The sequence below is a fragment of the Larus michahellis genome, chromosome 4 (assembly GCF_964199755.1).
Source record: "Larus michahellis chromosome 4, bLarMic1.1, whole genome shotgun sequence".
Classification (NCBI taxonomy): Eukaryota; Metazoa; Chordata; class Aves; order Charadriiformes; family Laridae; genus Larus; species Larus michahellis.
Window position 1 is genome coordinate 91,748,761 of NC_133899.1, and position 25,557 is coordinate 91,774,317.

Consider the following 25,557-nt stretch of genomic DNA (forward strand, 5'->3'; position numbering starts at 1 on the left):
TTAAAGCTGTAGACTTCTTACCTCCTACCTAAATTTTTTGCCTTTTTTTTTTTTTTTTTTTTTTTTCCCTGCTTTCCTTCCTATGCTGCTGCCCACCTGACCCCGCGCGGCTCTCGGGCTGTTCTCAAACGCTCTTTGCTGCTGCCGCAGCCACTGCACCAGCCAGGGCTGCTGTAGCCTTTGGGGTTCTGGAAGCACTACCTGCTTTTTCGGTTTTTGTTAGTGTTTGGGAGGGAGTGAATCAGATGTTGAACTTCTGAGGGCTGCTCAAATACCCCCGTTAGCAGTTGTTTCAACCCTCAGGGTCTCTTCTGCTGCAGAGAAGCAGCCTAAAAGTAGCATTTTTCTTAGACGCTACCATCCGCTGCTTTTTGATGGAAAACAGGTAAATTTACTTCAGCTGGGGAAAATTCAGTACTTCATACAGTGCTTCATAAATGTTTGAGCCTAGGAAGGGGAAATGAATGCCTCTCTATCCCTTGTTTTAAAGCATAAAATTCGGTATCTATACCAAAACAAATTTTAAGATGCTAAACCTGCAACGGCCTTTTCCACCGAAGTGTCTTTAAATGAGTTTTTTCTCGTTGTTGGAAGAACAGAATAAATAACAGCAGCTATTTTAAAATTACGTGTATTTTAAAATTACGTTGTTAATAAAATCCCGGTACATTTACATAAATGACAACAGTAATGTACAATTAACAAAGCATTGTAATATTACAGCAACAAAAGAGGACCTACATATTTGTACAGATAGCTGGAGCAGCTACTTGAAAATACTTCCCGAGATAAAGCCTTTTGTGGTATTTTTCAGGCAGACCAGTGATAATTTTGAAACCCCTGTGTGGCTTTCTGGCAATAAATAGGGTTATTGAAGCTGGTGCTCTTCAGAGGTGGCTGTGTGCCTAACGCACACGCGGGAGCGGGCCCTCACCAACCTGGCTGGCAGCCGTAGACTCACCGTGCTCACCCTTGCGTGCAATTAGCCTCTCGTGTAAATCCTTTAGGAACGAGGCGATGTCAGATTTTGACGGATTTGGTGGGAGACGCTGTAGTTCGTTCTCATTCCCTGCATCCACCTAAACCATGGCTCTGTCCTGCTTTGGAGCTTGGGCCCAGCTGAGCCTCCTTCTTCCAGTGTGTTCCGTTACCATATTAATTGTTGAATTTCTAAGCAGCAGCAGTTCTCCACTGAGAACTCGGCTTCCTCTTCTCCTTCACCCGCCCATAACGAATGAAAGCACCTCAAAAAACGCTTCTGGTGGGTGCCAACAAAGATCAGCGGGAATATCTGCAGGTTGTTCCTTAAAGCTATCGGTAAGAGCAAGGTCTGTGTTTTTACACAACTAATTGCCTTTCTACAGTTGGGATTATTTAGAATAAAAAAAAAAAAACACACACAAAACCACTGCTTCAGACTCAAAACCATAGATTGAATTGTCTCCTTTTAGTTCTCCTAAGTCAGCTGGAAGGCGGCCGAGAATGGGTCCTTTTGGACCGGAAAAATCTGCCTGCTGCGAAAAAACGTGACTCTCGGAGCCTTTGAGCTGAGGCGCCTTGTTTAAGTGCTGCCGCCTGAACGCCAGCCCTCAGCCTACCTCTAGCAACCGGTCAGGGGTGCGCCGGGCCCAGTACCCCCTGAGGTAGCGTGTTGGTGGGAAGAACGTTCCATGGATGAGGCTGGGGAAGCGGAGGCTGCAGGTTCGAGCTTCTAATTCCAACGTGCTCCAGAGAGAGAACAAACATTCGAGCCGTGTGTTCCTCAAGGTCTCAGGGAGACTTTTATTGCTATTTATCCTATCGGACAGTTTTCAGCGTAGTGCCAGCTCCTACTATACCTGAGTCTTTTAGAAACCATCTTTTATGGCGTCAGGTCTCACAGATGATGTTCAGAAACAGGTTTTTAAGGTGACAGTGACAGGACTGTCAAACCTCGATGGTGAAAGGGCAGACAGTCATCTTTTCCCCCCTCAAAATGGATCCAGATAACAACTAGCACAGTGAAACCGTGTTAAAAAAAAAAAAATACAAAACCCCACAATTCTCCCTGCCCCAGCTCGGTTCTTCATATTAGGCTTAAGGAGTGAGTAACTTCAGAGTTAGTATTAGTTCCTACTCAGCTTTGAACATCTACGAAATCTCTCTCTCTCAAGGTGCAAACAGTCTGGGGGAAAACTGACGTCGGAGTCTTTTGACACGTGGAGACGCTGGTGTTTATTACTGTAGCGGAGTGGTTTGTGTGCTCCAGCCTTTGTGTTCAGACGGATGATTCATGGAATGGGCAGTGATCCATAGGATTAGAAAACTCCTTCTATGCAGCCTTTTTACAAGTAAAACATTTACGCGCATGAACTAGGTGGCCATTACGGCGTGTAGACAGACACTTCAGACGACGTATTAGGTGTTGGGTGTGGGTCAGTTGCCTCACTTCTCTGCAGCCCGGCATCGTGCTTGGTTAAACGGCAGCATTGATCTTCTCTTCCGTTCCGGTTCTTCACTTGGATCCTCAGTTCTGGTTTGCGCTGTGGCAGTGTTTCTGTGACAGTAGTAGCCCAGAGAAGCCAGCTCCCCCCCCCCAAGCCCGTCCGCGGGACGGGGCACAGCACCCCTGCCTGGGGGGTGTCTCTTGTAGGGGACCTTCCGCAAGATCCAGAAGGCAAAGAGGAAAAGCCACAGCTTTGCCTGCCGGCGCGTCCCCCTGCAGTTTGAACCAGTGCTCCTGCCACCGCCTTCGTCCTGCTTCACACCCTGGAGGTGACGTACACGGAGTGCAGGCGGGCGGCCAGCGCTGTCTGCAGGTCCCGCAGAGGGTCCAGGCCTTGCACTTTGCTGTTCCTGCTGTAGATGAGCTGTTTGAACGAGTCCTGCTCTAGAAGAGAGCTCATGTGTTTGAGGAAGAAGCCCTCACAAAAAGAGGCTAGTTCAGGCGCGTTGTGAATCTGCGGAAGACAGGAAGATTAATTAGCTTTTTCTGTGTGCCACACACCTAAGGACATGCCTGAGGGTCTCCTCAGTTCTAATGCTTTTCCCTTCAATGTCTTCTAAGACAGAAAAAGGTGGGTAATAAGAGTGGAAAAAGCACTAGAAGTAGAACTGGTGATGGCTAATAATTTCTTTTGGCGCTTTTTGCAGGCACAGATGTGAGCGGGGAGGCATTCAAGCTTTTTTGAATTCCTTGCCCTGTTGGCCTGCTGTTGGCAGAGCCACTGGCCCGTGCTCCGGGCTCTTCCCCTTAAAGGATCCGAGCAGCTGGCCGATGCAGCGCCCGCGGTACCTGTTCAGCTCCGCAAGCGGGGAGCGCGTGTGCCCCAACACAAAAACGCTGCGCTGCCAGATGGCACGCACAGCTCGCAGCAATACGAATACGGTTCGTAGGATGCGAGCCGAACTCCTAGAAGAAGGAGCTGGGAAATAGGGCTGTTACACTTGTAAAACATGCCCGGTGGATTTCTGGCTGTGATCTGGTTCCCTTTGCTGCAAAAAAACGGCCCAGTGTGAGAGTCAGGAATGGAACAGGATCAGTGTGACACCAGACAAAATGAAAACGTGCATCATTATCAGCCCTCTGTGTATTCCTTCTGCTTGTCTTTAAGGAATCTGACCCTGCAAACTTGCAGAAATGGCCGAGTATTTCTCTATGATTTGATTGGTAACGTGGGCTATTTGCTATAGAGTTGAATATCTCTGTCTGTCTGTGCTAGTTCTGGAGCTGTAACCAATATATTTTAGCAGCAGGAGCGCTAGGAAAGGGTTTACGTCTCGGTTGCTGCACTACGATCAGTTGTCCCTGCTGCTCCCAGGATTTAGATCTCCTGGGCTTTGCCGCTGCTGCTGTATCAGCCTGTTACACACCTCTCCCCGGCTCTGGAGGGATCTCGCATCAATGTCATCCGCGATTGCTTTAGACAAGAAAACGTACTAGGGCAGTGCAGGACTTGGGACTTGACTCCAACATCTCACTTGGGGTTGGGGTAGAGTTACCGGCGTAGCTGGTGCCCGCGCGCTGCCCGCTGTATTTCGTTACCACAGGAGCCCGCAGAAAGCAGGCGTGCCGTTTCATTGTGGTTCTTAAATAAGGCGGTTTGGCATCTACCTTTGCATATTTATAGATGTTAACAGAGTTCTCCAAGCTGATCGTCTGGGCACAGAGGATTTCACAGTGTCTCTGGAGGCCGTCCAGTTGAAAGAGGCTGGCAGCCGACAGCAGCTATGGGGACAAGAGAGAAGCTATTTCAGATCGTGAGCCTTGATAAGGCTGAGGGAAGGCAAACGGATGGAACGGATGATTTCCTCTCTGAGCCATCTCCCGCGCCCCGTTTTAATGGCCGAGTCCTCATGAAGGAGCAGAAAGGCCACTCGATGCCTAGCTCAAGCGACACACAGATCTCCCCTCTGAGCAAAGGCTTGCTTCTGGAAGTCTATTTGTGCCACCGTCTGTCACCGTGCTGGGTGAGCTCCAGACCGCCCCCCCGGCCCCTTCTCCCAGGACAGAGGGGATGCGCAAAGGAGGCTTCCACCCAGCCGGGGGTACCAAGAGCACTGTCGTGATTTCCCTCCCTGCTGCCACCCCGCCTTCTCCCCCGCAGCGTCTCATGGACGTAATAAAACATAACTGGCAGTTCTTATTTCCAAGCAATAGCGTTTTGAAACTTGAAGCTCGTTTCAAAGTGTTAAGCATGTTCCTGGATTGGAAGCTCGCTGTCAGCTCCTGGATTTGGCCTTTGAAGCTCTGTTTATGCCCCGGTGCGCTTGGCAAGGCTTAGAAGAAAACGCACACTCACCTCTAAGATATCAGTGGTGGGAATTTCCATGGATTCGGTTCCTCCGTAGTACAAATACTGCATCAGCATCTGCAATGGGAAGAAGGCCGGGCCCGAGGCTGTTATCGCTGCGGTGGCAGGGGGCTGTGAATGGCTGCACTCCCCTTCCTGAGCAGACGGGAGCTGCGCGGGGGGGCTGCCTCTCACCTCCACTCTGGGTTCTGGGGGGTTTTTTTTTGTGTCTAGTGTTGCAAATCTGCTGCTTTCTACTTTTCTTCCTCAGGCTCTGAAAAGGGCCCTGTTGAGGATTTTAGGCCGAGGGTGACAGCGTGTCTCCAAGCAACACCAGCGTCCTTGTAGAACGGCTCCTTGGATCCGGTTTTGCGAAGCCCTGCAGGCTGGTCACACGCAGAGCTGCCAGCTCGCCCCAGCGCCGAAACTGCCGCGCCAGGAGCGTGTGTGTCTCGGGGACCTCCCAGCCACTTGCCCCCCCTGCTGTGCTTCTAATCAGCTTCTAGCCCCCCGTCAGGGCCAGAGGAAAAGGCCTAATTGTTTGCAGGGAGAGGAGGAGGCAGCATCTGCTCTTTGATCTGCACGTGCACACCCCCAGCTAAACCAGCACAGCCTTATCTAGGGAACGACGGATTTGGTGATGGGAAGAGAAGTCGTTCCAGCGTCCTGGGTGCTGTGCTAGCAGGGGTGGGGATTGCGTCCTGCGCTTACCATTTCTAACGGTAGCGGTAACTAAAACCAAGCTGCTACTTTTAAAATTGCCTTATTTGTAGAAGGGAGTTGCAGGGGAGCAGATCTGCTGTCCCGCAGAGCCCCGAGCACAACACGGATCTCCGGTGGCTCGGCATCCTCCATGCGCCGTAACTGCGGCTGCCGTAGAATGCCATCAGCTCCTTAACTCATCTCATTTTATCTACCATCAAATTGTTTCATTCTGTGAAGTATTTCACCTTTTTATTTCTTTTTGATTTGTTGCTCTCTCTCCAGTGAAGCAGAAGTTTATCTTTGGAAACCTTTTGATGTGAAAATGCTGTTAAGGAGGTTTGTTTCAATATACTCCTTCTGTCATGTCACATCTCTGCAAACTTTGCATGTCATCTGGCCGACACAAAACTTGTACGGCCCCTTTCACGTAGAACAAAGATGTTCTTATGGTCAACTGAGTTCCCCCTTCGTGAGGTGACAGTACTGCTGACCAGCAGCTTTGCTGTTTTGTTTGCTTATGAAGAGGAGAAAAAAAAAAAAAAGGAGAAGCCTGAACCCTGTAGTGAAACAGTTACACACCCTATTCTGCACTTCAGATTTCCCTCTTCTCTTCCTTTCTTCCAAATTTGAAACACAGACCTGGAAAGCTGGAGTAAGTGAACGATCGCATTTCACTGACTTGGTTTTTCTTCCTTGGGTGTGTGTAAGTAACTTACTTTCTCTCCATCGTGAATGAACCTCCCGTAAGCCCATTACAGAAATGTCATAAAAGCAAAGTGCAATTCTCAATTTTGAGCCTTCCTTGAAAGGGACACCATTGGTTTCTGATCCCCTGATTTGAATTAATACAAAGCCTGGCAGTCCACCTGCTGTAAATAAGTTTACTTTTTGCTTAGCGCAGCACAAAAATGGTGCCTTAAAAAGCATGAAAATGGTGTCTTAAAAGTATAAAACTACTTTCAGTAGCAAACCAGTTTCTGCTGCCGTATGGAGGAGTCAGCTGCCTGGTAACAAAATAAGGATTTAGGCCGGAGGTCTCTGTTTTAAGGTTGGTCCTAGCTGGAAAGTTTTGACAAGATCAGAACGCTCCTGAAACAGGGGGGTGTTGAAATGAACGCCAGCTCCGCTTGTAAATTACCTGCGATATTAAGCCTTGGCCTTCTCAGCTTCCAAGTATGTGAAAAGATGAAAAGAATAAAGAACGGGTGGAATGAGTAACGTACCTTGAAAATATTGTATTTCATATCGCTGATTTCAACAGTCTTGCTGCCGTGGCTGTCGTGGTCTGTTTTATTGGTCATTAGCGTCTTAAACCTGAGAATGGTTTTAATAGATTTCGGTATTAGTGCTTCGCATCCTCATTGACCTACTGACAAGCAGCCTAGGCAAGGGGAAGAGAAAGATCCTTCCTTGCTCTTGTTTGCGAGGCGAAAGTGGAAACATTCCTTTCAGTTTAATGACAATTAGTTTAGAGCTTCAGCGACAACGTAACCTGTAAATTGCTTGGCTCGGATCCAATCCCGCCCTGTAATAGTTGCAAAAACCTGTTACTGTGCCAATAACAGAGAAAGAAACTAATAACCACAAGTGCATCAGGTCTGAATTACGGTCTGTAGCCCGTGTCCTGAGCAGCTGCCTTACTGCGGTGGGTGACCGAGAGCTCGTCACACAAATGAGAGAGTAAGGGCCAGACCTTCCTTCAACAACCTGTCCTTAGCTGTGGAAAGCCACTCACCTGTTAGATGCAGTAACCAGCAGGACTTTGTGTGCATAAAATAGCTTTCCTTCTACTAAGAAAGTTACATCAGACATTTCTTTATTGTTCAGAAAGTGAGGATCTGTTAGGGTAAGAAAGAAAAAAAAAAAAAAAGTGAATACTTTTTGAAACTGTGGATCCTTTAAAAAAAAAAAAAGGTAATAAAAAAATCACAGGAAGTTCACTGTTGAGGTGAGCATCTTACCTAGCCGAGCTGGCAGCGTCTTTCGGATTTCGGGAATGCTGGGTATGGGACTGCTGCCGTAGCAGTGGGTGAAGATGGATGCAAGCTGCTGATTGATGGAGTCATTCTGTAAGGAGGATCGAACAGGTATCATCAATCGGCACTTTGTAGTCAGCAGGTCTCAGACATGCTCTAACAGTTCACTTGAGGCTTACAGCAACGGCGCTCTACAAGAACGACCTCCAAACAGAGCGTCAAGAGCACGGTCTGAGCAAATACGCTCTGACTGAATTCTCTCAGCAACAGTTCACGGGCCGACCTCCGCCAAGGGAAAGAGAGTCCATCAGCAAAAGCTCGTCGTCCCTTTCTCTGTAACAGGTTAAGCCCACGAGCCTGTTCTCAGCAGGATTTGATTAATGGCATTAGCTCACTGCCAGATACCAAGCTCCGGCTCCTGGTTTGCGGCCGGTTTTAGTTAGCCAGTTATATCCGTGCTTTTCATTTAAAGGTCAGTTACAGTGAACGTTGTAGGCAACGGCCTCTTGAAGAGAACGTGATAGAGACTGGGTGAACTTATCTGCAAAACGAGACAGGTAAACTAGATACCATGGATCAAATCTCTTCTAGACGTGCCTTGGAAAGCAAGGAAAAACCAGTCGTAGGCACCCTTTAAATAGAAGGAAAAAGTAGAAGGCAAATGTTGCCAAACAAAAGCATTGTTCAGAAAACTCCGAGAAGATGCCACCTGAACCACCTGAAGAACCATCAGAAGAACCACCTGAACTGCCCAGTGCTGTGTTGGTGACTCTTCCTCTTACAGTCACACGGCTTCAAAAGCCAGTTGCCGAACAAGACTTTAACAGAATAACTTTCACTTCTATTGCAATTAATGTCTTTACTGTGAGGTCGGCTTTTGTGGGTGCATAGCATTTATCTAAATTATATCAGGGTCGCTTTCATACCGTCACTCACTGGGGACTTTCCATGGGCACTCGCTTGCTCTTGTTGTGCACTAACTTGTTCAACAGCAAAAACCCCAACATTGATTTTGATACTATTACAAAATTAATAATTACTTTGCTGGTTTTGAGGATCTCAAACATGAGCTGCAACCCTTCGCTAACCAGTTCTTCATTGTAGTCCTCTTCTTTAATGGTGACAAATTCCCGTAAGAGGGTCTGTACGACCGAGTAACGAGACTGGTAGAAGGTTGTCCGCAGTGACTCGATCCACACGTGGAGTTTCCACGGGACTCCTGTAGCCACAGCAGAAAGGACAGTGAGAGATGGTGACTTGCTGAAGTACCTGTGAGTAGATCCTCCTGCCACTGACTAACACTTAGCAGCCCTCAAGCAGATATTTATGGACATCCAAACAGCAGATACATTTTTGGCTTGAGATTAAAGACGACTGAACTGGGTCGTTGACAGATTAAGTGATTTATCTACAGCAGCAAAGGTACCAGGACCATAAGCTGGAACTTTCTGCTGATTAAGAACCAGAGACTCCCTGTTGTGTATTTAGCTTCATGATTAGTTGGAAATACAAAATAAATTTGCGCCAAACTTGCAAGAATCCCTAACCCTACACAAACGTGGTGTGAGGTCTCTTCTCCTGGTTACCTGTAACAGTCTAGACACACAAGCTTCAAAGCTTCTCCTTCCTACCTTTAGATCAAGTCTCTTCTTTCACCTTAAACCATTTAATCTCTGATGTTATCTTTGTTTTTGAGACTGGCCTCTTTAACACTGAATTTTAGGCGTCAGGGTATCTGACGAAGAGACGTGCCTTTGATACTTGGGAACAGAGGATCCAGCCAAAAGTAAGAGACATCGTAGATCAGCGGGAATGTGGAAAATAATTGTGAGGAGCCTTAAACACTTTTTTTATGAAATTTGACAGCTAGCGTCCCTAAGCTTGGCATGGCTTTGCAGTGAGGGTTACAGATTCTTCTTCAAGTGAAAGGGGCAGAGGAAAAAGCTTTTCATGCCTTAAATGTGCAGATTGCTTAAAGTGAAAACCTCACCCAGTGCCCTGAGCTCCATGGTGATGTCTACGTAGCCGTGCTCGGCGCTGTAATACATGGCCTCCTGCAGAGCCTTCATTCTTGTTTTGCACAGCCTGACCTGCCCCTCGCTGGAGCTGCCCTGGCTGGAGGTGTCGCTCTCCACGCCCTCAGCTAAAATCTCCTCCAGGGAGAGGACGTCCCCCTTCAGCTGCTGGGGCTGCGTCAGGAGCTTACGCAGAACATTCCTGAAGAGGTAGAAGAGATCCCTTATTAACAAATGAAATAACAACAATTCAGCCCGGACTATGGTGATTTGGTGCAGGAGTCTGGCTTAGTCAATAATTTCTTTCCTAAAGACAGTCAGCTGGCAGACGCGGAGCAGCGTTTCATAGAATCACAGAATGGTTTAGGTTGGAAGGGACCTTAAAGATCATCTGGATCTTTTAAACCACTTCTCCTTCCCTATCCCACATGCTAGAAATCGATGCTCCGGTGGCAAGGGCAAAAGCGCAGAATATGCTCCTGTTCCTTAGTGGTACCAGGGCCTTTTTCAGAGCGTTAATGCAAAAACTGGGTTTTATTTCAGTCTATACTTTGGCATAGAAGCGCGCTGCCTTCTGCCAGCCCCGAGTGTGGTAACGTCTTAAGCTCTGAAGTAAGATTTACCAAAGAGTGTCTGTTAGAACCTTGCTGTTTTCCCAAACGACCATCTTCAAGCACTGCTACGTTCAGTCAGACCCGCTTCCTGCATCAGCAGGTAGAAACCATAAAGCCCATGGTTCTGCATCACTAAACCCAGGGAGAACTTTTGGGGGGGTTGGAATTTCACACAGCAGTTGCAAGCAAGAGGCTTTCTTGTTTGTGTCCGGCCGCTTTCGGAAGCTTGCATCACTGCTGTCCCCGCGGCCAGCTGGGGCCATCTGCAGCAGCCCTTGTCCACCCCAGCGAGTCCAGCCCAGCGCCCAGCTCTGACGCCGAATTGCCACTAGCTGGTGCTCTCTTTGCACCCACACCACTCGGTGTGACTAAACCCAGTTAATTTTGCGCTTTAGGATCACCCTGCCCGATCCGATTGGAGAACAAGCCTTGAATTTCACAGTCTGCCTGGTCAGATGTTGCAGAAGATTGTGGGAGGGGAAGAGAATTGGGAACAGACCAGCGTCCGTGTAGTTTTACACTGTAAATAACTGCATGAGGCCGTTCCAGCTTTGCAGAGGCTGGGCTTCATTTGAGCTTGGGCCGTTTTCCCCGGTGTATCCAGATGTGCCATGTACCTGGAGGTGGAGTTTTGGCACCGCTCTGAAGCCCAGCTGTGCTCAAGCAAGGTAGCTGCTATTTACCGTGCTCCTAGATGGGCCAGCCGTAAGCCCCCGTGGCTATCGCACAGCCCTGCCACTCGGGCGGTTTCAGGGCTGTTTTAATTGGCTGGTTACGCTGACATTTTTGTCTGGGAGCAGAAGGATTTATGGATGAGTTTATCAGTAATGTCTTATTTCTAAATAAAAACGCTGGAAACAGCCCGGTCTGGCTTTTCAGTGTTTTAATGACTGATGTCTTGATCAACCATCCAAAAATCAGAGATGCATCAATCAAATTCTGCCGCAGATTATTTTTGCCACCTTAATGTGATTAGATTCTGTCTCAGAACGTGAACCACTGTCTCATAACCTACCCGTAGGCCGAGCTTAGCCTGCTCGCCCATGGCCTAGAACCAGCTCCTGCTCGCTCTTAGTGCTGCAGAGCTAGACCAGCACGTGAGAGAATAAGCAAAAAAAGCAAACAAAGACCCTTCTGTTGTATTTTGTGCTTTTGACTAAAATAGAATCCCTTTTTTTTATCAAAGCTCTAGTTGCTGAATAAGGTAAGCCTTGCATAATTTTTTCTCGAAGGGCTGTAACAGAGCAACTACCAGTGCAAAGAATCCTTCAGCTCCCCAAAACGCTCAAAAGGCAATACCTACGTCCAAAGCGTCTGAGAAACTGCGCTGCACTAGAAATGGTTGCTATCAGGAGAGTTTGAAAAATGGTTGCTATCAGGAGAGCCTGAAGATCTTCTGAACTGCAGCCCCGGCGCTTTGGGTGTAAGAAGTCACACGGGAATTCCTTAGGAAAAATACCCTGTTCAGAACACGAACGGCGCTGTACCTGTGCCCATGTGCAGCTGAGTGACTGAAGCAGTTCATATCTTCATGGAGGGATGAGGACATACCATTGACTTCCAACATGCTGAGGAGCGGATCAGCACCCCTACTTAGCAATAAGCTGACCAACTCGTAGTTCCCTAGGAAAAAAATTGACAGAAACAACCATGATTCCATGTCCATTACCTCTTTGAAAGCATATAACACAGGATTGGTAACAGACACCGTACCAGCAACATTTGTGCTACCAAATAAGGTCCTGCAGGCACACGTTAGACTTTGTAACATCTCAGAGAGAGAAACTGAGTCACAAAGCACTTAAATTACCCAACTAGCATCTAGAGGTAGAATGAAAGAGAATTAAACTGGTCTGGCGCTCTCAATGCACACCAGCGGAGATGTACGCCACCAGTTTAAGCAGAGCAGTCTATGGGAGCAGCCCACGTTCAGCCAGGCCTCCTTGCCACCACTCGCACTAGATGTAGCACGGGGGGGGGGGGCAGCAGAGCCAGCACCGTGAGGGGCCGTCACTGGGAAGGGAGGGGACCGTTTCTTTATCCCTTCAATAAAGCTTGGCCCGGGGCAAGACAGAGACTCATCTTCATAAAAGCACAAAAATGAAGCACAACGAAATAAAGGAGAAAAAAAGTAAAAAGCGTTAGAGATGAAAAGCGTTGAAAAACAACAGGTACTTTTAGGCTAGCACAGACTTGTTCACAGAACGCTAAACTCTTCTCCTCACAGTTAGGCAGAAGAATTGCAGAATTTTACCTGTATTTACTAAATTAATAAAACAAATTTCTTTATATAGCAGTTATTTTTCCCCAGGCTGAATTTAAACTTGTTAATTTCTGCATCTGGAAGTTATTTAGATCCAAGACGCGCCTAGACTAGACAGTAGCTGGTTTATGTTTCTCGACAGTGCCCTGCGCAAAGGAGCTGTTTCAGTCACCGTTGCGCTGGAGGCCGCTGGCAGGAGGTGAGCGTTGGGACTAGCTGCAAATGCAGAGACTCCTTTGGCGCCCGTCGTTCTGATCCAAAGCATTGGCCCCTTGAGCTAGGGAGGGCCTGACCTAGAGCTAATAATAGTAGAGTCATAGAATCACAGGATGGTTTGGGTTGGAAGGACCTTAAAGCTCACCCAGTGCCACCCCCTGCCCTGGGCAGGGACACCTCCCACCAGCCCAGGCTGCTCCAAGCCCCGTCCAACCTGGCCTTGAACCCCTCCAGGGATGGGGCAGCCACAGCTTCTCTGGGCAACCTGGGCCAGGGGCTCACCACCCTCACAGCCAAGAATTTCTTCCTCAGATCTCATCTAAGTCTCCCCTCTTCTGGTTTGAAGCCATCCCCCTCGTCCTATCACTACATGCCCTTGTAAAAAGTCCACCTCCAGCTTTCTTGTAGGCCCCCTTCAGATACTGGAAGGCTCTTTCATGTCTCCCCGGAGCCTTCTCTTCTCCAGGCTGAACCCCCCCAGCTCTCTCAGCCTGTCCTCCCAGCAGAGGGGCTCCAGCCCTCCCAGCATCTCCGGGGCCTCCTCTGGCCCCACTCCAACAGCTCCGCGTTCTTCTGATGTTGGTGCTGCAGGGCTGGAGGCAGCACTGCAGGGGGGTCTCACAAGAAATTAAAAAAAATGCAGAGTAGCCCGCTCACTGTGCTGGTCATTTGGTATCTTTACAGTCCCTTAGAACTCAGTGCAAAGTGACTCCTAAGGCATTTTAGAGACGTGGGACCCAGGCGTGAATTTGTTGTGGTTGTTCGGTGGTAGCAAGAGACGGAGTGTGCTGAGGCTGCACCGAGCTCACCTGCGGCTGAAGCCAGCTGGAGTGGAGTCTCAGCGTAGTTGTCCTCTCCGCTGTTAACTGCAGAGCCCTCTACGTGGGCACCAGCGTCCAAGAGCAGCTGCAACAGACACGTGAAAGACAAGGAGTTGAGAAAAGAGCCATTCAGGACGGAACAGAAGGGGCTGTGTGTTAGAAAGGAAAACCCGTAGACTCGTAGTGGAGAGTGCACGCACACAAAGGGACCATCTCAAAGGTTAAAGCAAAATACCTATTACGAGGCAAATTTCTCATGCGTTTCCTCCCTCAGCCTAGGGCTAAAGTCTCCACATGAATGTCACTTTAGAGTTTTCTTATTTTCTTTTGCTTTACTGTGCTTTCAGTAGTGAGTTTGTGCTGGGAAGGTGCTCAGCTGGCAGCTTGGAGAACATCGCCTACTTTTTTTTTTTTTTCCTTTTTTAAAATCTCCTTTACGAAGATGGTTTTGCAATTGTAATTTCCCAACTCCAAAGAGCTCTGCAGTCAGAGCTTCTCTTCAGCGCAGGAAGTCCATCTTACTTAGTTTCACGCTGTGAGCAGGAAACAAGGTTCCTCCAGGGAATTAGCCCTGGAGGCCAAACACGATTCGGTCTCTCAGCCCTATGGAGCTGCGCAAGGAGGCCCCGGCAGCCGCAGGCGTTTGCCACACGCAGAACCTGCTTTCACGGCACGCCCCGAGCTGCTCGCAAGGGAAATTACCCCCCTCCCAAGATGATAGGGAACTTTTATGGGCAGGGCTGGCTGGCAGGCAGCATCAGGGCACCCAGAGCAGCGCTCGCGGGCGCAGAGCGACGGGTGCCACCCCTCTCCCATGGCAGCGAGGACGAGCCCTGCCCCATCACCAGCAGAGGTTCCTCCACTGGGCGCAGGAGCCCAGCTGGTGCTGTCCTAGAACACTCTCGCAATTTAACACTTTCAGCCGTCCCCAATTAGCGCTGACCTTGGCACGAAGTACATAAACATTCACATTTTTATATATAAAACTTCTCGCAGAGCACGACCTGCTGGGTCCTCGGCTGGTTTGTTTCTCCCTTGGGATGCCAGCTCTTCCACGCAAGGATTGCACGGTGGACCTTGGCTGGAAAGGCGAGTTTATACACCCATTTCAGCAAAAGCTGACATCCACCCTTTTAAAATAATAGTTGCCAAATGAAAAAAAATGTATGAAAACTTCAGAAGTTCTAACCAAAATAAAAGAAATGAACGTGGGGGATAACACAGTCCAACAGGAGCTTTGATATCCTTGGCTGCATTCTCCTGGGAGAATCACGCTCTTATCTCCCACGTAAATTAAGGCTGACCAACCTTTGTAATAGCAAAGGCTGCCCTGGCAATTTGCCAGGTGGGATCTAATCTCTGTAATTATTTACAAACGTACACAAACAAAAAATGAGTGTGTGCAGCCTCCATTTGCTTACACCTTTTTTTTTTTTCTCCCTTTGAGCAGAAGGGTAATTAAATTCACCGGCAATTGACTATCTGCTGTGATCAGTTCTGAATTCCTCTTGAAGTTCAGGTCCAGTTTCCGGGACTCTACCCAGTTCTGCGTTAATTCCCAAAAAAAGGGAGCAGGGAGGATGCGAGAGGCTCAACTCCCATGACACCTGAAGTCTCGTTCATGCAATTCTCAAGGATTATAAAGGAAGTTACAGATGATTTGCTGCCATTAGAGCAGAAATCAGCATACGCTTAATTTTTACACATGTAAATGTAGAAACCAATTAACGTCTAATGTCAGAGAGCATCCTGATCAAGCAGTCTGCCTGTAACCACTCCACACGAAGCACTAGTTTCTCTAATACCAAAGAAACGATCGCGCAGCATCGTTCTGGATGTGGTAAGCCATGGACCAATACTGAAACCAAAGAAAAATAAGGAAACATATGTGTTTTGTTATCAAGGCCTTGCTAGGAATTATGTCAGCAATTCACAGTTCCGCAAGAAAAGCATCGGTTGAGTTCTCCTCCTTTTCAAAACACGCTGGTTTTTAGAAGGCTTCCACCAAACGGCACCTGGAGCCCGTGAGGGACTCGTGCTCAGGAAGGCTGACAGCGAGGGGGCTGCTCTCCGCTCCCTCCGTCTCTCCTGTAAAGATTCCCCAACGGGGCATTTTCTCCGCTTACCTGAACAACAGAGATGTGCCCATGTAAGACAGCGAAGGTAAGAGCGGTCCAGTGTCGGCTGTCGGGGTGGACTGAAGGGTACCGTGGAGAGGTGCTGGGGACCTGGGGGAGAGGAACCAGGTAGTCATTAACCATTGCAGTATCTGTCTGCCGGCGTCTTCACACTTGTACATAACTGGCTTTTTCCTTTGTAAGTGACAACCCCAGGGAACGGTAACTTACGCCATTTAGAGCGCACCGCCAGCGCTAGTCACTCTGTCCCGTCCCCTGGGCCTTTTTAATGGGCTTATTGGTTTCTCCTAGTGGCAGCTCTTTCAGGCTGGAGGCCCCTTTACCCCCGCCATGCCAATTAGACTTGCCAATGCCAATCATAATTGGAGCCACTGAGTGCTCCGAGAGGTTTTGCAGGTTTTCTTCCCCCTCCCAAATCCCTGAAGCAATGATTTCTGAAAGAAGTGGCTTGCTCAGAAGCTTCCAGAAATGAAGCCTCCAGTTGCTAGGAGAGATTTCATAATGCTCTTGTTAGTTTACAGATGAATAATTACGGAGAGAGGGTCCTCTGTTACTCACTGGTATATCTAAATTTGCTCCAGCATCTATAAGCATTTGGACCATGGCTTCATCTCCAGCAGCGCAGGCGTACATTAGTGGGGTCATACCCTTCAGGAAGAAGGAAGAAAATAAAGTTATCTTTCTATACCTATCAACAGTGAAGCTGCACGGACACAGTGAGTTTGAACCTTAACGTACAGAAGAGCGTGTGTGTGCAGGCACGCATGTGTGTACATGTATGTTCAAAACAACTTTGGTTTCCCTGCAGAGTGGGCACACAACGTGTTAATATCAGAAAGCGACGTGGATCAAACATCAGGGGACAAGACTGCGAGAATACAAAAGGGATCACTGAAAATCCCAGCTGTGTATCGTCCACAATTCTTGAGCTTTCCCAAGGCTGCCAAAAAAGAAATACCATTTCTTGGATCATTTGTAGCCAGATGAACCAAAAGCGGAAAACAACACAAAAATACACAAGATGAATTTATTTGGCAACTCATCCCCACTGCTAAAATCCTATTTGCCACAATATTTCAGCATTTCAATCCCATAAATCTCGCTCTCTCTACTTAGCCAGCAAACCGTGACGGCTCAGAGATGAATTATGAGAGAAATGAGCCATACTTACGGAGTCCACCCCAGAAGTAGCCAAGGACAGAAAGGAAACGGCCTACTAAAATCCCTTCCTGCTCACGTCCTATGGCTTCCCCCCCACTCCTTAATTATTGTGAATGTTTGAATTTTTCACAGGCGGCATCTCCTTGCTCATTGTGTAATAATACAGCTTCATCTTTAGAGACGGACGCGTATCATAAACCAGAATTACGTCTCACACTGAGGAGCGCTGACCTTGTACCTGCAAAGGCGTCCTTTCAAACCAGCCACAATTCACATCTTCCTGCCTCTGAGGCAGTGACATTTGCAAAGATGTTTCGGGTGGTGGGGGGGATGGATGGGTTTGGCTTTTGGGGGGCTTGGGAGGATCAACTCATTATAGATAAATAAACTGAACTGAGAATTCAGAACTCGGGTCTGCAGGGACAAGTCCGTATTTACTGCCACCATCAGGCTTCTAAAACTAGCAGCTTTGTACTGGCTTACCTTACCTATTATTATTATTATTATTTTATTTTTGGTATGAGTTTGGCATTCCCTGCTTGTTCCTCAGTGTGCATACTCCAGCTCTGGCAGACTCACTGCTGGAGTCTGGATGTAACTTCGCCTGTGACTGGGAGCGCAGTGGAGGACACTTGCTCAGCTGCAGAGATGACGAGTTGCTGCAGAACCACTAAAGCGGAGAATTCCAGAGCAGCAACATCTCCAGAGGGAGCCTGGCTTGCCCTCCTCTGCCAAAACACCGCCTGGAGACGTGGGAGCAGCATTCTGCAAAGACGACAGAGCCGCCAGCACGCTGCAATCCCTCTGTTCACAGCGGGACTGGCTGGAGGGTGACATCAACAGGATGACAATGAGACCATAAATAAGTGACAGCAGAAGCTCCTCAAACTTCCCAACGAGTTGCCTGCAGAACGCGGGGTCTTTATGCATAAAAAAGGCAAAGAGCTCCCAGTTTGCTGTCTGGCTGAAGAAGAGAGGTAAAAACCATCGCGCAGCGAGAAGTGCCGGTCTTGGCACCAGCGTCTTTGGTGTTAGGACAGCAAAGTTCACAACGCAAAATCATCTGCTTTGAGAGAACAAAAGGCCTCAGGGCTACATAAACAAGAACTGCAAAATCCTATGAAAAAAAAAAATCAACACAGGAAGTAAGTGGCAGATCCTTGTAATATAAATCTGCCGCCTTTGTCACTTTAATAAAGTCAATGTCAAGGGGACTTATGCTGTGATACCCCAGCTCTGGGACCACAAAGCTCCTGGTACTGGGTATGTAAATAAGGCAACTCCATACCTAGACAGACGCTTGTGCAGGCGCAGTCTCCGCTCGTATTTGTGTGCACATTCACACTTCCTTTAAAATTGCAGGACGGTGGAAAGTACCGTGTTTCAGAATTTGGTTTGAAATGCTACTGCGGTGAAATACTGTCTATGAGAAAACCGCTCTACTTGAACGTAAACCCTTCCTACTGATAAATATCCCATTGTTTCCGAGACGCGACAGCTCGTTCTCATTGCTGTGACAGCTATAATGAGTGTTTATTTAGAGGAGTTTTGTTGGTTTTTTTTTTTTTAAATTAAAAGCTAATTCAATGCACTGAATGATGCCCCAGAGAACAGACTGCCGTTACTTGATAGGACTGACAGCACCAGCAGAAGCAGCTGAAGATTCCCCAGACTACCGAATCCTTATGGTTCAATGTTGCTGAGCAGGGAACCGGTAAAAATGAAAAAAAAATAGACACAGGAGCATGATGGACTTTCAACAACGCTAACACTGACTGATACCGGTGCCACTGGGGTTGTTGGGGCTGTTTCTTCTATGCCAGACCGTGCTGAGAACATGTAACTCACTTTGCGCCTGAAAGCCATCAGACAGCAACACCTTTTGGTCGCTCCTCGCTGACCCAGTCTGCATTTGGGCCGTTGAACCAGAAGAGAGTGTCACTGGCAAAAAGCCGCTTTGTTCTGACATTGTCTTAGCATTAAGCCAACATCAGACTTTCCCTTTGCAGCCGCGCGCTGACCTGTCTTCCATCAGTGTCCGACACCAGCCGTCCAAGGAACAGACCTACATTCCGGCTGATAAAGAAACAATTCACTCGAGGCTTTGACCCAGAGGTGTATTTTTTTTGTTTTTTAAGGGATACATTTTCAGACTAAAACAGAAGCTAGAATTAGAAAGGCCCTGGAGAGGCAAACTAACATTTACGGACCTCGTCTATTGATTCGCCACACGGAAAGGAAGATGCAATTTGTTTTTGCGTGTGTGGTTATACAGCAGCTTACCTGATCATCCATGGTGTTAACCCCGTCAGGTCCCAGTGCATCGATTGCTTGGTTGATCAGATCTGTCCTTCCACAGTTTAGCATTCGGAAACCCAGATCCTGCTGGAATTTTTCAGTAGCAGCCTTAGCATCCAGTCTCCGGAAGGAACTAAAGCAGCATTCAGGTCTGTGAAGAACAACATAATTTCTGGATTTTTTGTTTCCTGGTTTTTTTTTTAGCCCCATCTCCTTAGAAATCGGGCTCATGAATTTTCGTGATTTTACCTATCGAACACCTTCCCCACTGCTTAATCATTTCTGAAAAATCTGGCTAACCTCACTCACACTGGAGATAGAAGTTGTAGTTTTTAGAGAAAGACAGTAAGGTCATGTAAACACTGCAAAAAAAAAAAAAAAATTAAAAAACGGTTTCCAAGTAGAGAAACCTCATCAGTGCCCTTCTCCCAGGGAAAGGCAGGAAGAAATCCTTATTCCTGCTCAAGAGTGGTAGTTACCACCCAGTCCCTCAACTCCCTGGGTAGCCCTGGACCAGGGACCGCTTCTGCCACATCTTACCCAGCAAAAGGGAAGGGGATGCCGGGATACGCCCGTACCAGAACAGGCACCGAGCAGCCGGGGTTATTGCCGTGGGAGCGGTGTCACAGGCTGCAAACCTCCAGCGACCAAGTCTCCTTAGATCCGCTTCTCACAAAAAAAAACACCACCAAAAGCCAGTTGCTTTCAATAATTAGCTGTATATATTTTGGATGTCATATTTGTAGTTTCCTGCTTGTTATAGGACAGTCTATCAAACATAGAGAAAAACAGATTGCACGGAGGAGAAAGAGGTGGAGAGAAAGTGTATCTAATAAAATACCAGTGTAGGTCTAGGTTGAAACAATTATGCTGTCTGTCTACCAGAATAGCTGTTATTTTGAAATAAAAGCCATTTCTGAAAGAAGATAATGATCCTTATTCTTTTCTGGAAAAGAAAATCAAAATTAAAAAAAAAAAAAAAAAGACATCAAATTTAGATAGTGAAACATTCTCAACTCTTTTCCGACGCCTCAATAAAAGGAAGTGTGTTAATGTATCTGTGAGGCTCTATGAAATCCTTATCCTTTAGATGACTATCAAACGACCTTTATCTCATCTGGAAGGAGCCCAGGGATTACTGTAAATCCTCTGGTTATCTGCTCAGAGGCTTCTGAATTCCAAAGCTGGAAGTGCATCTCCTTCACTGAAGAAGCATTGCCAAATCGGAGGAGTTTCCTATCTGAGCTGGGCACCGATACGGTCAGCCCTTTGATGTTATTTCGGGGCAAATGCCCTCTCTACCACTTGTCTGGTTTTCAGCACAGGCTCTTGTGCAAACCCTCAGTGAGCGAGATACCAGCCTGCCAAGTTCCTTTGAAAAATGAGATTCTTTCACCAAGGTTAACCTCTTCTGGAAACTCTGTACGGCCTGGCGGGTAAGTACACCACTACATCACTTCGCGTACAACATTCAAGATGAATCTTATTCACGTTTCAATTCAGCTTGTCGTTTTTTAATGCTTCTCAACTTGCATTGATGGTGGATGACAAATGGTGAGCAGATGCTATGAGCAATATGCTGAGTTGACAAAGATCCCCCCCCACCCAGCCTGGTGACCGGTCACACTGTAGAGGGGAAACCTGTATCTCGCCGCAGCTGCTTTCAGAAAGGAACTACGGCAGGGTACGATTCGGGGAACAATCTGCAGGGAACCAAAGTGATGGTCTCAGAACCCTTAGCTCTTTGGAGGTACATCTACAAACGAAATGTGTCCCCGAGGCAGCTGAGTACAACTATTTGATGAGAAGATCTCTGAAGCACCCAGATACTAGATGGGGACACACACACTACAGAGAGGACAGTGAGGTAAGAGACTAGACGTAAGTCCTGGAGCTAGGATAGTCAATTAATAACCTTGTTCTACTGAGGTAACTGGTACAGTACCATGATGCTACAACGTTATCTAGAAAATCACAGAACGATAGGGGCTGGAAGACATCTCCGGAGATCATCTAGTCCAACTCCCCTGCCAGAGCAGGGTCACCATGATGCAATGTCTTTGTATACTAATAAGGAGAAGAAGAACCCTATGCAAAAAAACCTGAAATGACATCACTTGAAATCCAGCGAACCTCAGAAAACAAAAGTTTTTGAAGGGATGGTACCTGTCTTTGCACACTGTTTCTGTGTTGCTAACGGGCATGGTCCCCACCAGTGGTGTTTACAGGCGCTGGTGGAGCAAGGGTGGTGGGGGGACAGGTCACTGACGAGCTCTGCAGAGCCAAGAGCAAAACAAACCAGTTGCATGGAGCAGTCAGGGAGACCCAGCGAGAAGGCGGACTGTAGGTCTTGGTGCAGAGCTGCCAGGAGGCCAGAATTTGAAGTTCTAATTTGGGAGCTTTACTCCTGGGGGACCTGCAGGCTCAGCCCACGCTGACTCTGTAGCAGGAGCTTGACAGCACCCTCTTCTGCCATAGATGCAAAGGAGCTTTTTCTTTCAGAGTGTGATAAAAGTTCGAGCATCCTACGAGAGCCGGGGTGGGGGGAGAGCCCACGTATGCACAACTGCTGTGCAGCAGCTGTAACCGCAGCAGGTTTTCCATGTGTGAGTTGTTACCCTGTGGAGAAGAGCCGCAAACTCTGGCACGCTTCGTAGAGCAAAGCCCGTGCTCCTGCACTTGCCCGGAGAGCTGCTCCCACGCAGGCCCAGCTGAGCCCCAGGAGAGACTGAAGAACCGAAGGTGGCCTGAGAGACACGGGGGAGGGCAGAGCCCCAGGACAGGGCTGAGGTCCTCATTTGGGACAGGACAGCTTGAAGAGGGAGCAGGAGCCTGGCGCGCTCTTTGGGTTTCATAAGCAGTAACGACTACTAGAAGTATAACTACTGGTAGTGAACGATTTAAATTTGGCCTGCAGTGAATCAAAAATAATAATAAAAAAAGCAGTGTGTGATAATAACTTAAAATCCCAACATTTATATTTAAGTAGGTGGAAAAGCAACACAGTTCTCTGCAACTTAGCGTTTCCCCCTGATATTGTCATTTAACCAGCAACAGGTGAGTACTGAAGATATTTATAAATTGTCTGGCAGACGTAAACTGAGAGCATCCTATCGGAAGGCTTCATCCGCTAAGACAAAACCAGTTGTTGTGGAGGACTGTACTGCCCAAGCAGTCGGTGTCAAAGAACAGATATTAGGTCTGAATTTCAGGTTATACTAATTATATGTTGTTCTTCTGCGCAACTTCTCTTTCAGGGATTTCAACATACCCTACCTGATGCATCACCGCTGCAAGGAACTATCATTAGATGACTTTTACCCTGTGCATCATGAGGAAAAGCCAGTCGCGATTTGCCTGTAGTCCCACAGCAAACCAGGGGGGAATCTGGCTTCAGAGGAACTTCTTTCCTGTGAGGGTGGCAGAGCCCTGGCACAGGCTGCCCAGAGAGGTGGGGGAGTCTCCGTCTCTGGAGACATTCAAACCCGCCCGGAGGCGTTCCTGTGCCACCTGCTCTGGGTGACCCTGCTCTGGCAGGGGGTTGGAGGGGATGATCTCCAGAGGGCCCTGCCAACTCTATGGTTCTATGATTCCAAGATTTCCTTTCCCCCTAAACGTGCTGTAATGGCTAGATACAAACAGCAGCTTCAAAGGATGATATAATGGACACTGGAAACAAGGCACTGCTCTCTCCTCCTGTTTCTTTTTCTGTTAGTTTAAATCTTTCATGCAGCAAAAAGACAATGAATGCTCTTTCTCTCATACCACACATCACAGGACATCCTTAGACCTCTGAAAATAAAACTCAGGCGAGACAGTTCAGAACAAAGACCTGATCAAGCTTAACTTTGATTTTGGACCTCTCCTACAAAGATGACGTGCGTTGCTTCAAAGCAGAGGTTGATGCACCTGCAGGGAATGCACGCTGCATACGTCCCTAGGGAGGAACTGTCTGGTGGGGCAAAAGGTGTGAAAGGATCTCAGTTTCCTTACAGAATTGCCATTCTTCCTGTCATAACAACAAACTGGACAGAACCCTCTACCATACTCCTTCCCCAGGCCAGTCCTACTAACCCTTAACAACCCAGCAGCTCAATTATCTTGTGCCCGAGGATCCCACATAGTGTGGCTCAGGCCCTTTAGACCTGCTTCTCGTTTTTATTTATTGCCTACATTATTTTGGACTCCCTGGGTTTCTGTCGAGACCTTCAATTCATACCTGTATCGTTACGCCTTCAGTTTGAAATGAGTGAGATGAAGCCCATTTTCACAAAGGCTGTCTCTAAGTGTTTCCTTGTAGCTCAGAGCAGCAGCAAAATCAAACACCAAAATCCCTGCCCTCTTTTGGTTGGTTTTTTAAGGAATATGATCTACAAAGGACGGGACTACCTGTACTTTGTATGTGAATGTGCATGAAAAACCAGTGCAGAGATGGAGCTGGATGCCTTTGAAATGGAAGTTTGGATTCGGTTTTGAAATCAAAAGTCTTTCTAAAGGAGAGACTGAAAGAAAAACCACGAAACTGACTGGAAGTATTTGTGATTAGGTTGGTCTTCTGCAGTACGGTTCATCAAAGAATTTAAAAGATTTTGACAAGCATTAGGCACAAACGTAAAATGAGTTTAGCCCATATTAGGTCGCCTACACTAGCACCCACCATCCACGCGCAAGCCAGAGCAGCGCCTGCTTTAGTTGACCCAGAGCACACGTAGACTGGCAGAGAAAAGGGAGAAGAAAAGCCTTCCTGGAATAAACGTACAACTCCTGCTTTGTGGACGCCAAGTTCCACTGCTCCCTGCCAGCGTGAAGCCGAGGAATTTAAGTAACTGCTGAGGATCACCTGGTTAACTCCACTTTTAGGAAGCACTCGGGCAGGTACCCCGGCTCGCGGGAGCGGCAGGAGCCCAGAGCTCCGAACAAGACCAGGAGTCGGCTGCAGCTGGCAAAACATTCACTCATCTAATTGCACCACCAAACTCGCCAACTAATTAAGCTTCGCGTCATGTTTTGTGGGTAATAATCACTACCCTTCGGTTCACAAACAGGGAGTAAGAGATGTAGCAAAAAAGCAAGAGCCTTTTGGGCTGCAGAAGGAAAAGGTAAAAAGCAACAAAACCAGATCCAAAACTCCCGATTAAAAGCCTCTTGTTGCTTTTATTGTTCGTGAAAAAGAATTCTAAGACTAAAGGTATATTTTTATCTTTTCAGGTGATCATTTCATCACTTAAGAGCATGATAAAAGTATTATTTATTATTAATAACATGTTCCGCCCACTCATTTAACCCAAAGGTATATGGGGGATAAAATTCACTGAAGAATTTATCTTGTACTAAACTTCAAGACGTGACCCCGATATCAAAACCAGTGCTAATGACAGCAACTTAAAGGTCTACAAACCCGAATAAAATGCCTATGATGTGCTAATGAACCAAGCTAATTATAAATCCCCGTTCAATATATACGTGAGGGGAAGATTTTAAAAGGCACTGATACTTTTCATCAAGGTATCTCAAAAAGCAAAGAATAATCTTGTAATTAAGACTGAGGCATAAAAAAACCCCAGGTACTTGTATCTCAATCCTTCTCGGTCTCATTCCTCCTACAGAACTTTTGGCAAGACAAAAATTTTTCTACCCCAGCTGCAGTGTTTGCCCAAACACTTCTTCATCTCTTGGAATACTACAAGGTTAAACACGTACCGCCTGTATAGTATTTTGAGATCTGGCTTCTGTGAAATGTAGTAAGAAGAATATTGTGAGAAGTTACGACTGCTTTAGCTGCTTATAAAGCTTAGTTCACGTACTTTAGCTGCCGGGGCTCGCAATCCAGTCCGGGTAAGAGCAGTCTGGCTGTCTGCCTGATATCGTCACTGTCCACAGTTAGACTGCGCCGGTGCTCAGCGTAGGTGATCGCCACTCGCATCCACTCCATCAGCGGCGGAAGAAGCATGAAGGGTCTGTGCAAACAAGGGAAAAAAATCCACCACAGTTAAGGCTGGCCCGCTGTCTTGTACGGCAATGCAAAAGCACATTTCGTCACTTTGTGGGCGTGCTTGTGGGGGGCTGGCACAGATAAAACCCCCCTGCAGAGGCAAACTCCGTCCCTGTGCTCGGCAAGGCTGGCAGGTCACAGCAGGTGGAAGGAACTGGAACTGCTCAGCCTTAGTTATCTGAACTGATTCTTACCCAAAACGGGGTCATGCCGGGACATGCTGCTTCCGTGCAATACATTCTACCCTGTGGGAAATAGGGCCAGACTGAATGTAAGTGACCTTCTACTATGTAGGTCTGAGCCAGGGATGGGCGCTCCCAGCCCAGAAACCCCCCGCAGCCTGGGCTGCATCCCCAGCAGCGTGGGCAGCAGGGCGAGGGGGGGATTCTGCCCCTCTGCTCCGCTCTGGGAGACCCCCCTGCAGTGCTGCCTCCAGCGCTGGGACACCAACAGCAGAAGGACACGGAGCTGTTGGAGCGGGGCCAGAGGAGGCCCCGGAGATGCTGGGAGGGCTGGAGCCCCTCTGCTGGGAGGACAGGCTGAGAGAGCTGGGGGGGTTCAGCCTGGAGAAGAGAAGGCTCCGGGG

General features: G+C 47.7%; 1 protein-coding gene across 2 annotated transcripts in view; it reads right to left on the reverse strand.

Moving 5' to 3' along the window:
• Nucleotides 1-621: 621 nt before the first annotated feature.
• The window catches only part of ABTB2 (ankyrin repeat and BTB domain containing 2), a 153,524-nt gene continuing 128,588 nt past the window's right edge, over nucleotides 622-25,557 (reverse strand). For both annotated transcript variants that reach the window (XM_074586392.1, XM_074586390.1), the window contains 14 exons: nucleotides 24,784-24,936; nucleotides 18,965-19,130; nucleotides 16,079-16,168; nucleotides 15,509-15,610; nucleotides 13,371-13,467; nucleotides 11,570-11,705; nucleotides 9,444-9,670; nucleotides 8,494-8,672; nucleotides 7,439-7,544; nucleotides 7,213-7,315; nucleotides 6,701-6,791; nucleotides 4,782-4,850; nucleotides 4,094-4,207; nucleotides 622-2,939 (listed from right to left, as the gene is read on the reverse strand). In XM_074586392.1, the coding sequence (XP_074442493.1) occupies nucleotides 2,742-2,939; nucleotides 4,094-4,207; nucleotides 4,782-4,850; nucleotides 6,701-6,791; nucleotides 7,213-7,315; nucleotides 7,439-7,544; nucleotides 8,494-8,672; nucleotides 9,444-9,670; nucleotides 11,570-11,705; nucleotides 13,371-13,467; nucleotides 15,509-15,610; nucleotides 16,079-16,168; nucleotides 18,965-19,130; nucleotides 24,784-24,936 (1,831 nt within the window). In that variant the 3' untranslated portion in view covers nucleotides 622-2,741. The remainder of the gene's footprint in view (nucleotides 2,940-4,093; nucleotides 4,208-4,781; nucleotides 4,851-6,700; nucleotides 6,792-7,212; nucleotides 7,316-7,438; nucleotides 7,545-8,493; nucleotides 8,673-9,443; nucleotides 9,671-11,569; nucleotides 11,706-13,370; nucleotides 13,468-15,508; nucleotides 15,611-16,078; nucleotides 16,169-18,964; nucleotides 19,131-24,783; nucleotides 24,937-25,557) is intronic.